The sequence below is a fragment of the Chiloscyllium plagiosum genome, unplaced genomic scaffold (genome assembly GCF_037043375.1).
Source record: "Chiloscyllium plagiosum isolate Xiang-an unplaced genomic scaffold, Cpla_swu_hap1 HiC_scaffold_14, whole genome shotgun sequence".
NCBI lineage: Eukaryota > Metazoa > Chordata > Chondrichthyes > Orectolobiformes > Hemiscylliidae > Chiloscyllium > Chiloscyllium plagiosum.
The window spans coordinates 21,144,199-21,167,622 of NW_028270152.1; the positions used below are offsets into that span (position 1 = coordinate 21,144,199).

The 23,424-nt window shown below is 44.3% G+C and overlaps 1 protein-coding gene across 1 annotated transcript; it reads right to left on the reverse strand.

The window, feature by feature from the left end:
• Positions 1–13,471: 13,471 nt before the first annotated feature.
• Positions 13,472–21,520, reverse strand: tma7 (translation machinery associated 7 homolog). Its single transcript, XM_087994131.1, has 4 exons — positions 21,424–21,520; positions 19,638–19,693; positions 17,931–18,018; positions 13,472–13,670 (listed from the first exon to the last, which is right to left on the reverse strand). The coding sequence occupies exons 1-4, from the start codon at positions 21,437–21,439 to the stop codon at positions 13,636–13,638; spliced, it is 195 nt and encodes a 64-aa protein (XP_087850257.1). The 5' UTR covers positions 21,440–21,520; the 3' UTR covers positions 13,472–13,635.
• Positions 21,521–23,424: the final 1,904 nt, after the last annotated feature.

Here is a 23,424-nt window from a genome sequence, read left to right on the forward strand (position 1 = left end):
AAATACAAGTACTGCATTAAGTAAGAGAAAGCAGCAGCATTTTCATTCATGTGTAAATCTGCTATAGATTCTTCACCAACACAAAAAAAATTAAACATCCTGCAGAAATAGATGCCAGATCAATAGAAACATACAAACTGAGCAGACTAAGGACAAATTACATTTAATAATGAAATATGCAACATCGTGCAAACAAATGTTTAGTCGGTGAGAATAAGCAAGAAAACCCAGAACGCTCCATGATTAAGCATTGAGGCTGTTATCAGGGATTGACTGTGATAGCCAAAGAAACCTATGTGTTAGCGTCCTTTTACAATGTCTAGAAATACCATTTCAATGCTTCCACTTGCTTAATAGAGAACCAGTTTCAAAGGGAGCACTAGTTTCTGATGAGGTTGGTTCCCAAGTGATATTCCATGTTCACACAGTCTCCACACTAGGCTGTAGAATTGAATCCTCAGAGCAAATTTGTTCTGGGTTTGAGGTAGATTGCTGAGAACAGCTTTAAGCAGTGGATCTTTTGGAAAGACAAATATCGGAAAAAGCTTTGTTGAAATGGGAGACAAGTACATTTTAAGATCATATTTTGAGCTAAAAGGAAAGATGCAGGGTATTACATCTGTCGGCAATTACTACTTGATACATCTGTAGAACAATTAGCTCACCTTGAAAACTGAATTCAAAGGCAGAGGAATGGAATCAAAACTTATTTCTACATCTGAACTTGACTGATCTGATATCCTTCAATTCCATTCTCCCCATAACCACGTATTAATTAGAAATCTCTCTCAGCCTTGAATGTAACAAACAAACCGATGTTTACAGCCCTCTGCAGTAAAGATTGACTATCTTCTGAGAGAAAAACATTTCTCAGCAACTGCAATGGCACATTCCCACATGCAACAAGTCCAAAGCAACACAATGGGCCCGTTAGGAACCAAGGGAGAAATCTGTGCATGGAGTCAGAAGATACGAGTGGAATGTTAAAAGAGTGCTTCACATCTGTCTTCACTCAGGACAAGGAAGATCATGTACAGAATTCAGAAAGATGGGCTATGAGGTTCTTCAACACATTGATATAGGGAGAGGAGGCATTGGATGTTTCAGTGGGTTTAAAAGTGGACAGATCCCCAGGTTCAGATGAGTTGTATCCCAGGTTGCTGTGGGAGATGAGGGAGGAAATCCTAGGGGCCTTGATCTGAATTTGCAATTCCCCTCTGGCCAGAGGGTGAGGTGCCAGAAGACTAGAGAACAGCTAAATGCAATTCCACTTCTTAAAAACTTGTTGTAGACATAAACAGGGGAATTACAGATCAGTTTCACATCAATGGTAGGAAAACAATTGGAGAAAAAAGTGAAGGAGAGAATTAATCTTCATTTAGAAAAGCAAGGTTTGATCAGGCTTAGTCAGCATGGCTTTATCAGAGGGAGGGTGTGACAAACAAATCTTGTTGAATTATTTGAAGAGGTGACCAAGTGTGTAGTTGAGGGTAGTGCAGTTGATGTAGTTTTTATTGATTTCAGCAAAGCCTCTGACAAGGTCCCACATGGGGGAGTGAAAAAGAAGCTAAAAGCACACGGAACCCAGGGTAACTTGACAAGTTGGATCGAAGCAGAAAAATATTGCTGGCAGCGTCTGTGGAGAGAAATCAGAGTTAATGTTTCAGGTCCAGTGACACTTCCACAAAACATTAACCCTGATTTCTCTTCACAGATGCTGCCAGACCTGCTTATTTTTTCCAGCAATTTCTGATTTTGCTTCAGATTTATACAACATCTGCAGTTCTTTCAGTTTTAATTAAGCTGGATCCAAGATTGGCTTAGTCGCAGCAGACAGAGGGTAGTGGTAGATGTCTGTGAGACTGTAAGTTAGAATCTAGCGGGGTACCACAGGGATCGGTGCTGGGTCCATTATTGTTTGTGATATAAATAAACAACATAGATAAGAATTTGGTGGGGACAATAATTAAGTTTGCAGATGAAACAAAGACTTACCAGTGATAGACAGTGAGGAAGCTCTTAGGATACATGAGGATGTGAACAGATTGGTCAGATGAGCAGAGCACTGGCGGATAAGTGTGAGGTAATGTACTTTGGAGCAAGTAATAAGACAAAAGAGTACTCAATAACTGGCAGGACACTAAGAAGCTTTGAGAACATAGCTTTTTGGGGTGCTTGTCCACAGATCTGTGAGGGCAGTGGAATAGATAATAGGGTAGTTAAGAAGGCATGGAGTAACACTTGACGATAGAGCAGATTATAGAGCACGGAGGCCATGTTAGATCTGTAGATGACTTTGTTTATATTACAGCCGGAATACTATGTGCAGCTCTGGTTACTATACAATAGGCAGCAAGTGATTGCACTGGAGGGACTGCAGAAGAGTTTCCCCAGGAGGTTGCTTGGGATGAAGCAGCCTAGCAATGAAGAGAGGCTAATAAGCTCCTTTGGAGCAGAGAAGGTTGAGTGGGGAACCTGATAGAAGTGTATAAGGTTATGAAGGCATGGGCAGGATGTATAGAAAGCAAATACTCCCATTAGTCAAAGCGCCAAAATCAAAAGGGGCAGTTTGGAGGCGATTTAAGATGAGAAGTATTTCACCCAGAAGGTAATGAGCATCGGAATGCACTACCTGGGAAATTAGTTGAGGCTACTAAATATACAGGCTTTAAAAAGAGAAACAAAGAATTGCCAATGCTGGAGATAAGGAACAAAGAACAATCAACACAGGAACAAGCCCTTTGGACCACCAGGACTGCCTTTCTAAACTAAAAACGTTTGCCTCTCTGCGGTTCATATTCCTCTATTCCCTGCCTGTTCATGTATCAGCCAAGATGCTTCTTAAATGTTGATCTGCCTCCACCACCTCCTCTGGCAGCACATTCCACACACTTGCCACTCTCTGTGTAAACAACTTGCCTCTCACATCTCCTTTAAACTTACCCCTTTTAAACCTCTGTCCCTTACTAATTAACATTTCTGTCTTGAGAAAAAGGGTCCGACTACCCATTCTATCTACGCCTTTCATAATTTAGTTAACTTCTATCAGATCGCTCCTCAGATGCTCAAGTGAAAACAAGCCAAGTTTGTCCAATCTTCCCTCATAGCCAATACCCTCCAAACCAGATAATATCCTGGTAAACTGTTTCAGAACCCTCTCTCAAGCCTCCACACCTTTTTTGCAGTGTGATGACCAGAATTGTGCACAATATTCCAAATGTGGTGGAACTAAAGCTCCAGACAGTTGCAACATGACCCTGTGCCCCTTATACTCTACAACTGATGAAGTCACGCTTATCCTATGCCTCGTGACCACCTTACCTACTCGTGTTACCACTTTCAGGGAAACTGTGGCCCTGCATGCCTAGATACGTCTGTATATTGATGCTACTTAGGGTTCTGCCATTCAGGTACACTTCCCTCCTGCATTAGGCTTTCAAAATTCATTACTTTGTATTTGTCTGCATTAAACTCCATCTGCCATTTCTCCACCCATGTCTCCAATGTACATATATCCAGTTGTATCGTCTGGCAATCCTCCTCACTATCCACAGTTCTCCCAATCTTTGTGTCATCTGCAAAATTACTAATCAGTTCAAAGTCTTCATCAGAAGGTAAATAGAAGCAAAAAGTAAATAAGAGACAAGGAAAGAAGAAGAATGAAAGAGAACAGCAGATGGCGCAGGCAAAGCCCAGGCTCCACAGCCCAAACACTGCCTACTTTGCCACGTCCATCTTGAATGGGGCTAGGATATGGGTGTTGCAATGCTCTTTGGAGGATTGGTGGGCTGAATGGTTTCTTTGTGCACCGGAGGAATTCTAAGTTCCCATGACCTGATAGGATCTCTTTCAGAATGCTGAGGGAGACAAGTGAGGAAATTGGTATGAAATCTTTGTATCCTTTTCAGTCACAAGGGAAGTTATAGAATCATGCAGACACTTCTGTCCAACCAGTCCATGCTGACCATAATCCCAACTAAACTATTCCTACCTGTCTGTGGTTGGCCCATATCACTCTAAGCATTTCTTATTCATGGATTTATTGCCCCCATCAAAGCCCCTGGCACTAACGGAGTGCCAGGGTAGTTAACCTCACCTACCACAACAACCCGAACACGTGGGACTTGTACAAACAGGATGGTCTTCACTGGAACCAGAGGGGTACTAACATCCGGGGTGGGAAATTTGCTGGTGCTATTCGGGTGGGTTTAAACTAGCTCAGTAGGGGGATGGGAACCAGATGTGTAGATGCAGTGCACAGGAGGATGAGAGTAGGAAAGACAGGGACAGGATTTCAGGGTCACAGGAATGTGCTGGCTGACAGCGAAGTGGTTTGAAGTGTGTTTATTTCAATGTTAGAAGTATCCGAAATAAGGTAAGTGAGCTTGCAGCATGGATAGGTACCTGGGACTTCGATGTTGTGGCCATTTCAGGGACATGGATAGAGCAGGGTGAGGAATAGATGTTGCAGGTTCCACAGTTTCGATCTTTCAATAAGTACAGACAAAGCGGTAAAAGAAGGGGAGGCATGGCCTTGTTAGTCAATGATAGTATAATGGTGGCTGAGAGAACTTTTGATGAGGACTCGTCTACTGAGGTAGTGTGGGCTGAGGTTAGAAACAGGAGAGGAGAGGTCACACTACTTGGAGTTTTTTATAGGCCTCCGCAGAGTTCCAGTTGGGTGGAAGAGAGGATTAGCAGAGTTATTCTGGGTTGGAGTGAAAGGAACAGGGTGGTCATTATGGGAGACTTTAACTTCCCCAACATTGACTGGGAATGCTATAAATCCAGTACGTCAGATGGATCAGTTTTTGTCCAATATGTACAGGAGGATTTTCTGACATAGTACGTCGAAGGGTTAACAAGAGGGGGGGCCACACTGGATCTGGTGCTTGGTAATGAACCAGGCTAGGTGTTTGATTTAGGTGAGCACTTTGGAGACAGTGACCATAATTCAGTTACATTTAGTTTAGCAATGGAAAGGGATAGGTACATGCCACAGGTCAAGAGTTATTGATGGCGCAAGAGCAATTATAATGCGATTAGGCAAGAATTAGGATGCATAGCAAAATGCAGGGGATGCAGACAATGGAAATGTGGAGCTGATTTAAGGAACAGATATTGCATGTCCTTCACAGGTACGTCCCTGTCAGGCAGGGAGGAAGTGATAAGGTAATGGAACCGTGGTTTACTACAGAAATTGCATCTCTTGTCACGAAGAAGAAGGAGGTTTATGCGTTGATGAGGCAAGATGGTTCAGGTGAGGTGATGGAGAGTTACAGATCAGCTAGGAAGGATTTAAAGAGAGTTAAGAAGAGCAAAGAGAGGACACAAGCAGTCTTTAGCAAATAGAATAAAGGAGAACCCTAAAGCTTTCTATAGGTATGTGAGGAATAAAAGGATGACTAGGAATAGGGCTAAATCAAAGACAGAAGTGGGAAGTTGAGTGTGGATCCTGTGGAGATCAGAGAGGTGCTAAACGAACATTTCTCATTGGTTTTCACTCAGGAAAAGGAGAATATTCTGGATCAGTGGTGCTGGAAGAGCACAGCAATTCAGGCAGCATCCAACGAGCAGCGAAATCGACGTTTCGGGCAAAAGCCCTTCATCAGGAATAAAGGCAGAGAGCCTGAAGCGTGGAGAGATAAGCTAGAGGAGGGTGGGGGTGGGGAGAAAGTAGCATAGAGTACAATGGGTGAGTGGGGGAGGAGATGAAGGTGATAGGTCAGGGAGGAGAGGGTGGAGTGGATAGGTGGAAAAGGAGCTAGGCAGGTCGGACAAGTCCGGACAAGTCAAGGCTACAGTGCGGAGCTGGAAGTTTGAAACTAGGATGAGGTGGGGGAAGGGGAAATGAGGAAGCTGTTGAAGTCCACATTGATGCCCTGGGGTTGAAGTGTTCCAAGGCGGAAGATGAGGCGTTCTTCCTCCAGGCGTCTGGTGGTGAGGGAGCGGCGGTGAAGGAGGCCCAGGACCTCCATGTCCTCGGCAGAGTGTGAGGGGGAGTTGAAATGTTGGGCCATGGGGCGGTTTGGTTGATTGGTGCGGGTGTCTCGGAGATGTTCCCTAAAGCGCTCTGCTAGGAGGTGCCCAGTCTCCCCAATGTAGAGGAGACCGCATCGGGAGCAACGGATACAATAACTGATATTGGTGGATGTGCAGGTAAAACTTTGATGGATGTGGAAGGCTCCTTTAGGGCCTTGGATAGAGGTGAGGGAGGAGGTGTGGGCACAGGTTTTACAGTTCCTGCGGTGACAGGGGAAAGTGTCAGGATGGGAGGGTGGGTCGTAGGGGGGCGTGGACCTGTCCAGGTAGTCACGGAGGGAACGGTCTTTGTGGAAGGCGGAAAGGGGTGGGGAGGGAAATATATCCCTGCTGGTGGGGTCTTTTTGGAGGTGGCAGAAATGTCGGCGGATGATTTGGTTTATGCGGAGGTTTGTAGGGTGGAAGGTGAGCACCAGGGGCGTTCTGTCCTTGTTACGGTTGGAGGGGTGGGGTCTGAGGGCAGAGGTGTGGGATGTGGACGAGATGCGTTGGAGGGCATCTTTAACCACGTGGGAAGGGAAATTGCGGTCTCTAAAGAAGGAGGCCATCTAGAGGAGAAGAATGAGGTACGAGATATTAGACTAGAAAGAATCGAGGTTAGTTACGAACAGGTGTTATCAATTCTAGAAGGCGTGAAAGTAGACAATTCCCCTGGGCCAGATGGAATTTATCTGAGGATTCTCTGGGAAGCTAGGGAAGAGATTGCAGAGCCTTTGGCTTTGATATTTGATTCGTCATTGTCTACAGGTTTGGTACCAGAGGACTGGAGGATTGCAAATGTTGTGCCCTTGTACAAGAAGGGCAGTAGAGATGAGCCAGATAATTATAGACCAGTGAGCCTTACATCTGTTGTAGGAAAGGTTTTGGAAAGGATTATAAGAGATAACATTTATAATCACCTAGCAAGCACCAATTTGATTTCAGATAGCCAACATGGTTTCGTCAAGGGCAGGTCGCGTCTCACAAACCTCATTGAGTTTTTTGAGGAGGTGACCCAGCATGAAGATTAGATTACTTTAGATTAGATTAGATTACTTACAGTGTGGAAACAGGCCCTTCGACCCAACAAGTCCACACTGACCCTCCGAAGAGCAACCCACCCAGATCTATTCGCCCACATTTACCCCTTCACCTAACACTACTGGTAATTTAGCATGGCCAATTCATCTAACCTTCACATTTTTGGACTGTGGGAGGAAACCGGAACATCTGGAGGAAACCCGGAGGAATGTGCAAACTCCACACAGATAGTTGCCTGAGGCGGGAATTGAACCCGGATCTCTGGCGCTGAGAGGCAGCAGTGCTAACTACTGTACCACCGTGCCGCCCATGGTAGGTGGGGGTAGGGCAGTTGACGTGGTACACATGGACTTCAGTAAAGCCTTTGATAAGGTTCCACATGGTAGGCTATTGGAGAAAATGCAGAGGCATGAGATTGAGGGTGATTTAGCAGTTTGGATTAGAAACTGGCTTTCTGAAAGAAGACAGCGGGTGGTGGTTGATGGAAAATATTCAGCCTGGAGTTCGGTTACCAATGGTGTGTCACGAGAATCTGTTTTGGGTCCACTGCTGTTTGTCATTTTTATAAATGACTTAGACGCAGGCATAGGTGGATGGATTAGTACATTTGCAGACGACACTAAAGCAGGTGGAGTAATGGACAGTGTGGAAGAATGTTACAGGTTGCAGCGGGGCTGGATAAATTGCAGGATTGGGCTGAGAGGTGGCAAATGGAGTTAATGCAGCTAAATGTGAGGTGATGCACTTTGAGAAGTATAACAGGAAGGCAGAGTACTGGGTTCGATGGAAAGATTCTTGGTCGTGTGGATGTGCAGAGGGATCTTGGAGTCCATGTGCATAGATCCCTGAAAGTTACCACTCAGGTTGATAGTGCTGTTAAGAAGGCATACGGTGTGTTAGGTTTCATTCATAGAGGGATTGAGTTCCGGAGCAGCAATATCATGCTGCAACTACACAAACACTAGTGCGGCCACACTTGGAATATTGTGTACAGTTCTGGTCCCCATATTTTGGGAAGGATGTGGAAGCATTGGAAAAGGTGCAGAGGAGATTTACCAAAATGTTGCCTGGTCTGGAGGGAAGGTCTTATGAGGAAAGGATGAGAGACTTGAACCTGTTCTCATTGGCAAGAAGAAGGCTAAGAGGGGATAGAGACATACAAGATGATCAGAGGATTAGATAGGGTAGACAGTAAAAGTCTTTTTTATAGGATGTTTTCATCAGCGTGTACGAGGGGGCATAAGTACAAATTGAGGGGTGATAGATATACGACAGATGTCAGAGGCAGGTTTTTTATGCAGATTGTCCTGGGCGTGGAATGCCCCACCTGCTAATGTAGTCAACTCAGCAACATTAGGGAGATTTAAACAATCCTTAGATAAGCACATGGATGGTTTTGGAATAGTGTAGGGGGACGAGCTGAGAATAGTTCACAGGTCAGCGCAACATCGAGGGCCGAAGGGTCTGTTCTGCGCTGTATTCTTCTATGTTCTAACCCTGTTATTTATACATTTTTCCATATCTGTCCACATAGCCATTCCTCTATCACATGCTGGCTATTGGGAGGTCTGTAGTCCAATCCCATCAAAATGATTGCACTCTGCCTGTTTCTGAGCTCGACTCATATAGCCTCACTGGGTGTTCTCCCTCAGTACAGCTGTGATTTTCTCTCTTATCAGTTACTCCCTCCTTCACATCCCTCTCCATCTCACCTGAAACATCTAAATTCTAGAACATGAAGCTGCCAGTCTTGTCCCTCGCTCAGCCAAGTCTCGTGTAGTAGCTACAACATCAGTTATATGCATTAATCCAAGCTCTACATTGATCTGCCTTACCTATAATACACCTTGCATTCAAACAAATACATCTCAGTCTGCCAGTGCCACCATGTTCAGTAACCTCTCCCTTTCTGTTCTTCCTCTCAGTCTTACTGGCCTTAGTCTCAGACTCCTCCTCAGTCAATTTACTAGCTGGACCTACTGTCAAAATGTGTGTTGCTGGAAAAGCACAGCAGGTCAGGCAGCATCCGATGAACAGGAAAATCGACGATTCGGGCATCAATCCTTCGTCAGGATTCCTGATGAAGGGCTTATGTCTGAATCGCCGATTTTCCTGCTTCTCGATATGCTGCCTGACTGGCTGTGCTTGCCCAGCGCCACACGTTTTGACTCTGATCTCCAGCATCTGCAGTCCTCAATTTTTTTCTCCTGGCTGACCTACTGCTCTGGTTTCAACCTGCACCCCCTCTCCCCGCCAATCAAGTTTAAATGATCTGAAGAGATCAGAAACAGAAACAGAAATTACTGGCAAAATTTAGCAGGCCTGACAGCATTTGTCAGGAGAAAATAAAGCTGTAATAAGTACTTGGGCAAGCATTCAAAGTGGGCGGCATGGTGGCACAGTGGTTAGCACTGCTGCCTCACAGCGCCAGAGACCCGGGTTCAATTCCCGCCTCAGGGTCTGCGTGGGTTTCCTCCGGGTACTCCTACAGTCCAAAGAATTTCTCACAATTCAGGTGAATTGGCTATGCTAAATTGCCCATAGTGTTTGGTTAGGGGTATGGGTGGGTTGCGCTTCGGCGGGTCGGTGTGGATGTGTTGAGCCGAAGGGCCTGCTTCCACACTATAATGTAATCTAATCTATGTCATAACATTTGAGTCAATGGGCCTGGTGCTGCAAGGTTGGACAAGTAAAGATTCAGTATAGCTTTGGCGGTACAGATTTGATGGGTATGATTCAAAATGGACACAATTTTCTCCATACCTCGTCACAGAATAACCTTCACCCCCAACTTGCCCCAGGGAACAATTTAATGAATCTTTGCTGTTACTGCCTACAAGTACATTTTAAGAAACAACATGGAGACCAAACTTTCACATATTACTACAGATGTGCTTTCACCAAGTCACTGTACAAATAGCGAGTTTTGAGAATTCTTTATTCCTGGAATTCACAAGGACAACAGCGATAAACAAATGTTGGATTTGCCAGCAATACTTGGATATCAAGAATGAACGTAAAAACACCTGATTACAGGTCACAGAAACCTCCTAATTATGTAAATCTTTAATATTTTCTCATGAGCATGTATACATTTATATGATCCATCTTTTGGGATAGCAACCTCAATTAATGCTTCATTTTAATTGAGTCAATGTATGCTAAACTTTCTTAATAAAACATCATTTAAACTGCAAAAATCATTAGAATCAGGAACCGTCTCTGCACTTCAGAAATTCATTCTTCTGAAGCACTTTGACATGATACGGAGAACTAATTAAGTACTATAAGATACAAGTCTTAATGTATCTGGCAAACAGTGCGATCCTCTGCCAGGGTATGTGGCTGCCAGACTTTAAATGATTTCAAATTTTGAATGGTGTAGTATTACCACCTGCTGGAAGATAGATAATAGTACAAGTAAGAACATGTGCTATTTATCACAATTAAATCGTTAAGAGTCAGCATGGCTTTTAAGCAGGGGAGGTCTTGTCTCACAATTTTTCAAGATGTAACAAAAATGATTGATGAAGGAAAAACGGTGGCTGTAGTCCACGTGGACTTTAGTAAGGCTTTTGAATAGATTCCTGATGGTAGGCTGATCCAAAAGTTCAAATGACATGGAATCTATGATGTGTTGGCAAGCTGGATATAAAACTGACTTGGCCATAGAAAACAGAGGGTAATTGTGTGGATGTATATCCTTCTGATTGGAGGTCTGTTACCAGTGGTGTTCTGCAAGGATCAGTGCAAGGGCCTCTGTTGTTTGTAACATATGTACATGATTTAGATGAAAATGTTGATGGTCTGATTACTAAGTTTGCACATGACACAAAAATTGGTGGAGTTGCGGACAGCGAGGAAGGATATCAAAGGATGCAGCGGGGTATAGATCAGATGGAAAGTTTGGTGGAGAAATGACAAATGGAGTTTAATCCGGCAAGTGTGAAGTGATCAGGATTTAGATTTATTGTCACATGTACATAAAAGAACAGTGGAAAGTGTTTTTCACATGTAAATGCAAAGTGTCACCATGCTCTGACACTATCTTGTAACACTGAACATCATGAAAGATTTTGCTGCAATAGAATTCATCTTCCTCTTTCTTCATGTCCCTCCTCTGCCTCTTCTCCACATGTTGCTTGACATCAGCTGGACTCTGAATCACTACCATAATTGCCAAATTTGATCTGGAGCCTTGAACGTGTTCTCATACCTCCTGTTCCCCAGGATGCTCCTCCAGACACTGCTGCCAGTTGCTGGGGTCCAGGTCAAAAGCAAATGGAAATGATTTTGTAAAGGGCAGGACCTTTAGCTGCATTAATATGTAGATGGATTGTGGGGTTCAATTTCATAGCTCCCTGGATGTGACAACACAAGCGGATGAGGTAAAGAATGTGTAAGGTATGCATACCTTCATCATTTAGGTCACTGAATACAAGTTTTGCTGCAACTGTGTACGACTTTGGTCAGGTCACATTTGGATTACCGGGTGCAATTCAGTGACCAGAACTGTAAGATGTGGAGGCTTTGGAGAGGATGCATATTTACAAGGATTGGTGAGACAAACTTGGATTATTTTCATGAGTGGAGGAGGCTGAGGGGTCACTAGAAAGATATAAAATCTCAGACAAAAATAAGGTCGTGAGTTTTGAGAACATTTGTAGCTAAAGTTGAGGCTCTGGATGTAGGTTTGCTCACTAAGCTGGAAGGTTTCATCACCATACTAGATAACATCAGTGAGCCTCCAGCTGAGGCACTGGTGGTTTGGCCAGCTTTCTATTTACACATTTAGGTTTCCTTGGATTGGTGATGTCATTTCCTGTTCTTTTTCTCAGGGGGTGGTAAATGGGATCCACGTCAGTCATTGTTTGTGTTATGGCATTCCAACTGGAACTCTATGTATGTCTTTTGGTGGTTAGTTGATGTTCATGTAACTTAATGGCTAGTTTTCTGCCTGTTTGTTCAATATAATAGTTGCTACAGTTCTTGCAAGGTATTTTGTAAATAACATTAGTTTTGTTTGTTGTCTGTAGAGGGTCTTTCAAGTTCATTAGCTGCTGCTTTAGCGTGTTGATGGGCTACCATGACGCCAAGAGGTCCAAGTAGTCTTACAGTCCTTTCGGATCTAGGGGAGAGTGGCTAGGGTTTCTGGACATGTTTTGCCATTGAGAGGACGTACTTTCCTTGATACCCATCCTTTTTGAATACACCGTAAGGTGATTTTCCTGTTCTTCGTAGTTCCTATATGCTGCAGTGTGTGGTGGCTCGTTGAAATAACGTTCTAATGCAGCTTCCTGTAAACGCTGGCTTGAAGTTCCCTTTGGCTGTTCACTCAGACATCTAGGAATGGCTAAACAAAGCAAATTAGAGGAAACCTTCAAGACCATCAACACTACCATTACTGGCATAAAATTCACTAAAGAGAAGGAAAATGACGATGACAACAACTTCCATTACTCAATGTCACAGTAGAGTGAACAGCCAATGGCAAACTTCAAACCAGTGTAGGAATAGCACTCAAAAACATTCTGCAATCAATTTATTTCCAAGAATTAACATCAACATTTCTAATACAACCATAAAAACAGTGCAGCTTTAAGCAAATGTAACTAAATTTAAAGTAAATATACTTTAATCTGAGTACTTCCAGCATCTTTATACACTTGCCAGGTCTACTGGTACACATTTAAATTCTCCAAAAATGTCCAGGAATACATGATGATGAACTATGTATAGGCCCAGAGCACATCTCAAACTTTAAAAAATGTCTGCATATGGCATTCAATTCTGTTAGTTTGAGTAGCAATTTTACAAATTCCTTGAAATCAGGTGAAAAACCTCCAAAATTTGTGTTTACTGAATAAACAAAACTCTGCATAAATAAATAAATGCCTAATGCAATTCAAAAGGAGGTAACTCTGATAAGGCAATCCAATATTTATTCACAACATATTTAATCACCACAAAGAATTATACAAAACTGCAATGCTCTTCCCTCTGGATGATAACCACATTATTTTTCCTTGCCACCTTTCACTTGGTGCTAAGTATTTGCATCCTTCCAGGATTAATGCCAACAGCAAATATTATCAATCCCTGCAACTCTTCAGGTCCAGTGCTGGTATTTTACCCAAGTTTTGAATCACATCACCCAACCTTCTGAAAATGGATAAGAATTGCCATTGAGGCATATTAAACACTTGCTCCTTCCCAAGAGGCCTGAAGGTTACTATCAGTGGCTCATATACCTGTTCTAACTGGGCTGGATAATGGTTCATCCACAACCCAACGTTAAGCACAAGTTTGTATCTACACTGCTGACTACTTGTTTAAAGAGATCAGTTCAAGAGAAAATATTAAAACCACAACTATATTCCATTGAAACCTCATTGACAGACACTTAGAAAACAGGAAAGAGAATTTATTGGCATTTTAAACAAATATACAATTTACAGGTAAGGCAGAAATGTAAACAGAAGATCACTAAAAGGGGATGCGTATTAATCTTCTGTCCTCTGGAGATAGAGAAGTGATGCAACGTCAGCACATTTGACATTCTGGTGTTCCTCATTATTTCTTGCCTGATTTCTTAATACCTCCAGAACCTGCAAAAGAATTAAAAAAAAAACAGATTGTGTAAACTGGAAGCCTTGGTACAGTTTGTTCTTTTCTTCCCCCGCCCCCAATCATTTCCCCTGTTCCCATTTTCCTACTCATTACTGGGGTACTCCAGTGCAATCAGTTGGCCACAAATAGCTCACCAGTGACACACATCACACATGGAGCACAAGATGGTCATTGGAACCTGGTTCTACCATTGGAACATTACAACTCAGCCCAATCCCACCCACACATCGAACCAACTCAACTGCAGCAATCTGAACACTGCCCTTTTGGGATGAGATAACATTTTGGGGACAATATTACTCAGTGCTACCAAGAGAATTCTCATGGCTCAGGATTGGTTTGTCATGAAACGTATCAGGTTCACTAATATTCTACCAGAAAGCACGTCCGGTCTGTTATTCCAACCCCACACCTGAAAAGCCAGGACTGAGGCATTCAAGTCGGGTGACTCTGACCTATACAGGAAATCCAGGTAAGATCTTCAGAAGGCCAGTGTCGGCAAGAGGCAGTACCAAACTAAGCTTGAGACCCACACTAACTACATTGGCACCTACTGTTTGTGGCATGGCTTACATGACATAACGGACTATAAAGTGAAGTCAAACAGAATTGTGGGTAACAGTAATTCTCTACCCAATGAGCTCAATACAATCTACACTCAGTTTGAACAGGTCAGCAAACAATATCACCTATCCCATCTTTTCACTGTACCTCAGTACATGTGACAGCAATAACTCAGATCAAGCTATTCTTCAAAAACTGCTCCAAAAGTCTAATCTATAATCAGTGGGCAGCACGTTGGCACAGTGGTTAGCACTGCTGCCTCACAGCGCCAGAGACCCGGGTTCAATTCCCACCTCAGGCGACTGACTGTGTGGAGTTTGCACATTCTCCCCGTGTCTGCGTGGGTTTCCTCCAGGTGCTCCGGTTTCCTCCCACAGTCCAAAGATGTGCAGGTTAGGTGAATTGGCCATGCTAAATTGTCTGTAGTGTTAGGTAAGGGGGTAAATGTAGGGGTATGGGTGGGTTGCGCTTCGGCGGGTCGGTGTGGACTTGTTGGGCCGAAGGGCCTGTTTCCACACTGTAAAGTAATCTAATCTAATAGTAATCTAATCTATAAAACTTGATGGACCACCTTTATCATTGCTGCAGTAGCTAAGCCAAAGACAAGTCCTGATTTGTTAACCCTTCAACAACCTGACACTTGGGAACTTGTGTCAAAACTGGGAGGGATGTCTCACACACTAGTCAAACACCAACCCAAACAAACAGTCATATGCACAGACCCCTACCTTACAACCAATGGCCCAAACTCTTTCAAAGAGATCACCGGCTAGGCTGTACAGGCAGCAGGACAGAGGTACTAAAAGTAGCAACGCAGTGCTACACAGTCAGGAAGGAGTCCTCAGCACTGACTTTGGACACAGTCTCATGGTATCATAGTGAGGGGTATTAGCAGGTTTTCTTGCCTAGCAGCTGAGGCTGCGGCAAAATCAGTACTCCATATTGAACATCACCTGGAAGAAGCTCTGCATTTAGAAAAAGGAACAATGTACTCTGGGTGGAAACTGTCCTGTCTAGCACAGAGTGGCTCAGCTGCACTACTGCTGACTGAAACCTAAAAGATTGTCTGCTGCGCTGACCTACATGAGCTGGCGAGGGAACCAGAGGCAAGACTTGCTTGATATCATCCTTCAAAATCCATCTGTCACAGATACATTTGTCTACCAGAGTGCAGATAGAAGAGATCCAAACCAAGGACATGCATCCAATTGTGCTGCAAGGCACTACCAGCAGGACAAATGAGATATATTTAGAGCAGTTGTGACACCTCATTACTGTGCATTTGAGGCATTGTAAAGTGAACAACCACAGAACTTTATTCGACCACAATCCATAATTTCAAGGCCTGGCATGTTCCTCACTCCCTTATTAATTGGTGGGCGGCACGGTGGCACAGTGGTTAGCACTGCTGCCTCACAGCGCCAGAGACCCGGGTTCAATTCCCGACTCAGGCGACTGACTGTGTGGAGTTTGCACATTCTCCCCGTGTCTGTGTGGGTTTCCTCCGGGTGCTCCGGTTTCCTCCCACAGTCCAAAGATGTGCAGGTCAGGTGAATTGGCCATGCTAAATTGCCCGTAGTGTTAGGTTAAAGGGGTAAATGTAGGGGTATGGGTGGGTTGCGCTTCGGCGGGTCAGTGTGGACTTGTTGGGCCGAAGGGCCTGTTTCCACACTAAGTAATCTAATCTAATCTAAAAATCTAATCTAATCTAATGACAGAACCAATGAGATGCCTAGGATAGCATGCCAGGAACTGCACCAGACATACCAAGTGGACATCTCTCTTGTTGTGTAAGGCAACAATGCACCCTAGACTGAGCCAAGCCAAAGCTGTCCCATCTTTTACATCTCATCATGAATGGCAGTTGACAATTAAACAATTAACCAGAGGAGATTCAAAATCCTTGAACTCCCTTCCTAACTGCATTGCAAGTTGCGAGTAACTTACAACTCCTCTGTAGAATAGATAGAGGATTTGTAAATCTAGAAGTGAAGCATTTTACACAGAGAAACACCTTCTGCTGGGAGGGGGAAGATGGAAGAACTCTAGACAGAACAGGGAAAGCCATAAAACATAGGAGCAGAATTAGGCCACTCAGCCCATCAATCATGGATAACATGCTTCTCAACCCAGCTCTCATAGCTTCATCTCAACCTTAGATCCCCTTACTAATCGAAAACCTAACTACCTGTGTCTTAAATACACTCAGTGACTCAGTGTCACAGAGCGATCTGAAGGCTGAGTTCTACAGATTCACCACACTGGCTCAAGAAACTGATCTCAGTTCTAGAGGCTTGGCCCTTGACTCAGAGTTAATACCCTTGCGTACTTAGTCTCTCTTCCTTGGTGGAAGCATCTTCTTCACATTCACTATCTAGACCTCAGTTTTTTGTACATTTCAATGAGCCCCCCCCCCCCCCCCCTCATCCTTCTAAACAATGAGTACAGACCTCAAGTCCTCAATCGCTCATTATGACAAGACCTTCATCCCAAGGATCATTGTTGTGAAACTTCTCTGGACCCCTTCAATGTCAGCATATCCTTCCTTAGATACAGGGCCCAAAACTGCTCACAATACTCCAAACAAGGTCTGAGCAGAGCCTTACACAGCCTCAGCAGTACATCTCTGCTTTTGTATTCAGGTCAGGTGAATTGCCCAAACTAAATTGCCCATAGTGTCAGGTGCATTAGTCAGGGCTAGATATAGGGTAGGGGAATGGATCTGGGTGGGTTACTCTTTGGAGGATCAGTGTGGACTTGTTGGGCTGAAGGGCCTGTTTCCATACTGTGGGTAATCTAATCAAATTAATACTAACCTTGCATTTCCCTTCACAACTGCCAACTGAACCTACATTTTAACCCTAAGAAAATCCTGATCTAGGATATGGGCTTCAGATTAGTTATTTGGAATGGATCACATCCATTGACTCTCTTGTTTGTTACCTCCTGAAAGAATTCTAATAGATTTGGGAGACATGACCATCTATTCCTGAAATTTTGCTTACTCAGTCTTTTTACCATTCACCTTCAAGTACTTTGCAATCTTCTTTTTATACTGGAATCTAAACTTTTACCGATGATTGAGCTCAGGCTAACTGACCTACACATTTGCCATCCTCAATAGGGATATTACATTAGCCATTTAGAGAATTGAATATTTTTTCTAAAATGCCCCAAAAACCAAAAGGTTGCTGCCTTGCATCCTCAGAAACTGATCCACAAGAGGAGGTCAAACCAGGGTCAAAATCAAATGAGGATTAATATTTACCTTAGTCTATCTCTGTCTCACCAAATCAAAAACAGCTCCAGCATTGAGATCTCACAATTTACCATATGGATGTTGGGTTGGATTATCATGATCAACTGGACTCTCTTTCATATTGAATTATCTCTCGCAATGTTCAGTCCAAACAGGCCCATTATTAAACTGTTGAAGGTATTGCTTGACTACCCTTGCTACCAGGGGTTTCAAAACAGCATTGCAGAACCTTGTGAAAACAAAACATTCATAGATTCCTGTCCATGGGGAAAGAGCACCATCCTCAATGGGTTTATGGGATAGAGGCTCACTTTCCTCATCCGTCATATGCTGTTGAGTTAATAGAGTTAATTGCTAGTGAATCATTTAAATTATTGTGACGTTTTCTGAAACTCATGACAATCAGGTTACTCACTGAGTGGTCCTTTGCCTGTAGCTTTTGCTTTCATCTCGTCAAGCTTTCTCTGCTCCTCCTTCTGTTTCTGTTTGAAAGCAATATCATCCTGTGCAGATAAGAGTGTTACTCAGGTTGTGTTTTATCAAATTCTGATAATGCCAGCTATAAAGTAATGCAACTCAGCTAAAATTAACAACTCGTTCTTTGCACAAAAAAACAACACTTACCCACGCCTTCATCTCAGACTTGAAGTTCTTACTTTGTTGATCATTCATTCTCTAAATTCTTACCTTTCCCAAATTCTACCAGATATCCTCTCGCATTTAGAGGAATCAAGCTACAAAATATCTCTTGACACCCTTACTACAGTTAACATTTTTGATCTTCTCTATAAATCTATGACCACTGCATTCTTTAGAGCCCAAATCCCCAACTGAGTGTTAACACACATTATTGACAGCTCTTACTTGGCTTATGCCTTGACTATTTGGAACTTCCAGTTATACATCATTGTAAACTTTAAGAAACCTCTGCAGAAACAAGCTTTCAATGTCAATTTTGGGTCATTCTCTGTAATACTTCATCCAACTTGCCCATCTTCATGTCTGAACTCAAGTATCAGCAACCTATTTGACCAATGAGGATCACAATATCCAATATTAACATTATGAAAAGAACAGTGGACTCAGCAATAGCCTCAGGGCTAACTTGCATGCTAATCATTAGTCATATCAATTACTGTTACTTCTGTGATGATTCTACAAGAGGTCACTTAGATGTTCTAGAATGGAAAAATATCTCAAGCAAAACGATCGATTGGTTGATCCTATAGAACTGCCACAATATATTCAATACTTGAGCAGAAAGTTGTTATTTTAAAAAAAGATTTAAACAGAAACAAGTTCTCACAGTCAATCAAGGCTATTGGTAAATATTTAGTGTTGTGCTTAAATAAAGACATTTAAGAGATGCTAACTTTGTTCAATATACTATGTATAATTCTACTTCAGTCACCACATTCAGTGTGGTTTATAACTTCATTCTCCTGAAATACTGCACTGCTCTGTTCTTCTGGAGCAGTCAATCAAGGCAAACACTACAGCCAAACCCAATAGGTATTGCAATGAACAAAGAACCAATTTAATTAACAAATAAAAATTCTGACCTTAAGTGAAATAAAGAAAAAAAATCACAGATATTCATCAGATCAAGAGGGTATAAGGGTAAACCCAAAACAGTTAAACCATAAATGCTTAGGTACACACTATCAAATTGCGACCCTTTCAGGGGGTGATCAATGTCAGTCTCTCAGAACAGAGTGTACAGGGCAGATCCTGCAATAAGGTGCAAAAGGAAGAAATTAAAGAAACAGGAGGACAGTGCATGAGAGTAGAGGAGAGATCAGGGTCCCAATAAATAGTGTAGTAGACTCAAAGGGCCAGGGTCCACTCCAATTCCTATCTCTTACGCATGCATGTGAGTAGATGACAAAATGCTACAAGCAGTCTTTCTTGGGTGATCATTGTTGAAATGGTTATTCTTGCCAATACCTACATTTGTACCAAAAGGTATCACTGACATGGTTAGGCGGCATAAATGTTTAACTGACGAAAACACAATCTGCAATGGGCTACAATACTAGCTCATCGTTGCAAAACATCATGCCACTGTTTCAACTTCTGGCAAATTCAGAACCAGTGATCACGCATTAAAAAGATTACAGACCTCATCCATTGCCTTATTTGATTTTTTAGGCTGTTTCAGTGGTTTCTTCTTGCCTCCTATATATACACACAAACAAAGAAAACAAAATAAATATACAAACAGAATAAAAGTGTCATAAGTAAGCTCTGAGATTTAAAAAAAAGTATTGTAGATATAGAAATAAAAGTAGAAATTACTTGAAAGCACTCAGGAGGTTAAGCAGCATATGCATCAAGAGAACTAGCTAATGATTCCAGAGGGTGATCAGTCATCAGAACTGATGATATAAACATGAAGAATTTGGACTTTAAGTAATTGCTGCCCACTGGGAAATGCTTTTTTTAAAAAAAATATAAAAGGGCCTTTCAATTTATTTGACTCATTATTTGATTTACAGTTGGTGCCGTTACCTTTATCAAACTAAAAACCCACTCCATGGCTTGAGCACATCTAGCGAATCAGTGCAATACTTTCAAACAGCTGCACATTAGAAGCTGCTGCAGATTCAATGTTAAACCAATCCCTCTTGGGTAGACAGAGACAATGCCTATGGAAAGGGAAGGGAGAGAGCCACTCTGTCTTTCTCAAAAACACTGCAGAAACAGCTTTATTGGTTATCTAGGAAGTTACTGCCTGAAAACATTGCAGCCATTTGGATACATTGCAACCAGATCTACAGTTAAGCAATTAATTGGTTATGAAGCATTTTGAGTATATTGCAAAAGACACTTACCAGCAACTTGCAATGTTTTATGCACATAAAAAGCACAAATCCAACCTCATTCTTTTTATGAATTATTGGCCTATCATAAACTAATACAATACAGAATCAAGAGGATACTAATGTGGATTTTCCAGTGTCAATTTGTAATGCTGAGGGGAAAAGCTTAAGCATCGAATTGGCAAAAAGACAAGTCACATAGGCCTTAAGTGACAGTTCCTTAAGACAGCAAAACTCACAACCAGGTTACAAAGCCACCAAGGTTGAATCAAGACCCACTCCAGGATGATGAAAATGTGTACCATAATGGGAATTTGCCAGCCTGTATATTCATCCAATACACCCAAGTACAGACAGCAAGAAGAGACACACATGTTTAGACAGGCTACTGAAGATAACAGTACTTTCCTACCACAACCAAGCACAATAATCAGGCACCAGGACTCTATGGTCACCAGCATCTCCTTATGAGTATAATTACACTCATGCAGTTTGGAGCATGTTCATATCAAAATATTTCAACATAAAGACTTCCCACTTACGATCAGTATGGTTTTCACAAATATGGTCCCACCCTACCCCCAAAATAAAACTCATAGCAGAAGGATGGTCACATCTAACACTATTTATTTTAATGCTGTCAGTAAAGCAGAAGCCCAAAGAGGAGGGATGGGGCAGGAGGGGGGGGGGGGAATGGGCAGGGGGGGGATGGGGGAGTGGGAAGGTGTGGGGCAGTGGGTGAGGGGGATGGGGTGGGGCGGGTGGGTGAGGGGGATGGGTGGGTGAGGGGGGTGGGTGGGTGAGGGGGATGGGGGTGCAGACTACATGGGCGGCTCCTCTTTCACAGACACAGCACCACGTGGGAGCTCACAGCCGCCGGGAGAGGCGGCCAACAGAGCTCCAGACCAGCTTCCCCACCCCCAGCCGGATCACTAACACTTTTCCCCACCCCCAGCCGGATCACTAACACTTTTCCCCACCCCCAGCCGGATCACTAACACTTTTCCCCACCCCCAGCCGGATCACTAACACTTTTCCCCACCCCCAGCCGGATCACTAACACTTTCCCCCACCACCACTCCTTACCTTCCCGGCCGGACATCTTACCCACTCTCTTTCTCCGCAACCACCGGCCACTGCAGCAGGACCCCGGAAATAGGCGCCTCTTACACCCGCCTGTCCGGACCGCCTCAAGCCACGTGACCGAGCGCAGCGCCACCTGCTGGCGCTCGAGCTCCTGCTGCAGCTGCTGCTTTCTGAGGCTGTGCCCAGGTAACTGTCTATCCATGTGACTCCCTGCCCATGTGACTCCCTGCCCAGGTGACTCCCTGCCCATGTGACTCCCTGCCCAGGTGACTCCCTGCCCAGGATCAGTGGTGCTGGAAGAGCACAGCAGTTCAGGCAGCATCCAAGGAGCTTCGAAATCGACGTTTCGGGCAAAAGCCCTTCATCAGGAATAAAGGCAGTGAGCCTGCAGCGTGGAGACATAAGCTAGGGGAGGGTGAGGGTGGGGAGAAAGTAGCATAGAGTACAAAGGGTGAGTGGGGGAGGGGATGAAGGTGATAGGTCAGGGAGGAGGGTGGAGTGGATAGGTGGAAAAGGAGATAGGCAGGTCGGACAAGTCCGGACAAGTCATGGGGGACAGTGTTGCTGGAGGTTAGAAACTAGGATGAGGTGGGGGAAGGGGAAATGAGGAAACTGTTGAAATCCACATTGATGCCCTGGGGTTGAAGTGTTCCAAGGCGGAAGATGAGGCGTTCTTCCTCCAGGCGTCTAGTGGTGAGGGAGCGGCGGTGGAGGAGGCCCAGCACCTCCATATCCTCGGCAGAGTGGGAGGGGGAGTTGAAATGTTGAGCCAAGGGGCGGTTTGGTTGATTGGTGCGGGTGTCCCGGAGATGTTCCCTAAAGCGCTCTGCTAGGAGGCGCCCAGTCTCCCCAATGTAGAGGAGACCGCATCGGGAGCAACGGATACAATAAATGATATTAGTGGATGTGCAGGTAAAACTTTGATGGATGTGGAAGGCTCCTTTAGGGCCTTGGATGGAGGTGAGGGAGGAGGTGTGGGCACAGGTTTTACAGTTCCTGCGGTGGCAGGGGAAAGTGCCAGGATGGGAGGATGGGTCGTAGGGGGGCGTGGACCTGACCAGGTAGTCACGGAGGGAACGGTCTTTGCGGAAGGCGGAGAGGGGTGGGGAGGGAAATATATCCCTGGTGGTGGGGTCTGTTTGGACGTGGCAGAAATGTCGGCGGATGATTTGGTTTATGCAAAGGTTGGTAGGATGGAAGGTGAGCACTAGGGGCGTTCTGTTCTTGTTACGGTTGGAGGGGTGGGGTCTGAGGGCGGAGGTGCGGGATGTGGACGGGATGCGTTGGAGGGCATCTCTCCGCCTTCCGCAAAGATTGTTCCGTGACTACCTGGTCAGGTCCACGCCCCCCCTACGACCCACCCTCCCATCCTGGCACTTTCCCCTGCCACCGCAGAATCTGGTTTCCAGCATCTGCAGTCATTGTTTTTACCTCGGCTTCCTGTCCAGGTAACTCTACCTAGGTGACTCTCTGCCCAGGTAACTCTCTATCCAGGTGGCTTCCTGTCCAGGTAACTCTCTACCCAGGTGACTCCCTGCCCAGGTAACTCTCTACCCAGGTGATTCCCTGCCCAGGTAACTCCTTGCCCAGGTGGCTTCCTGCCCAGGTAACTACCTAGGTAACTCTCTACCTAGCTGACTCCCTGTCCAGGTAACCCTCTACCCATGTGGCTTCCTGTCCAGGTAATTCTTTACCCAGGTGACTCTCTGCTCAGCTGACTCCCTAGGAGAAAGTGAGGACTGTAGATGCTGGAGACCAGAGTTGAAAAGTGTAGTGCTGGAAAAGTGCAGCAGGCCAGGCAGCATGCGAGGAGCAGGAGAATCGTCGTTTCAGGCATAAGCCCTTCATCAGGAATGTAGATTTCTCCAGATTCCTCATTTCCCCTCCCCCCACCTTATCTCAGTCCCAACCCCCGGATTCACCTCCGCCCTCTTGACCTGCAATCTTCTTCTCGACCTCTCCACTCCCACCCCCTCTCCGGCCTATCACCCTCACCCTCAC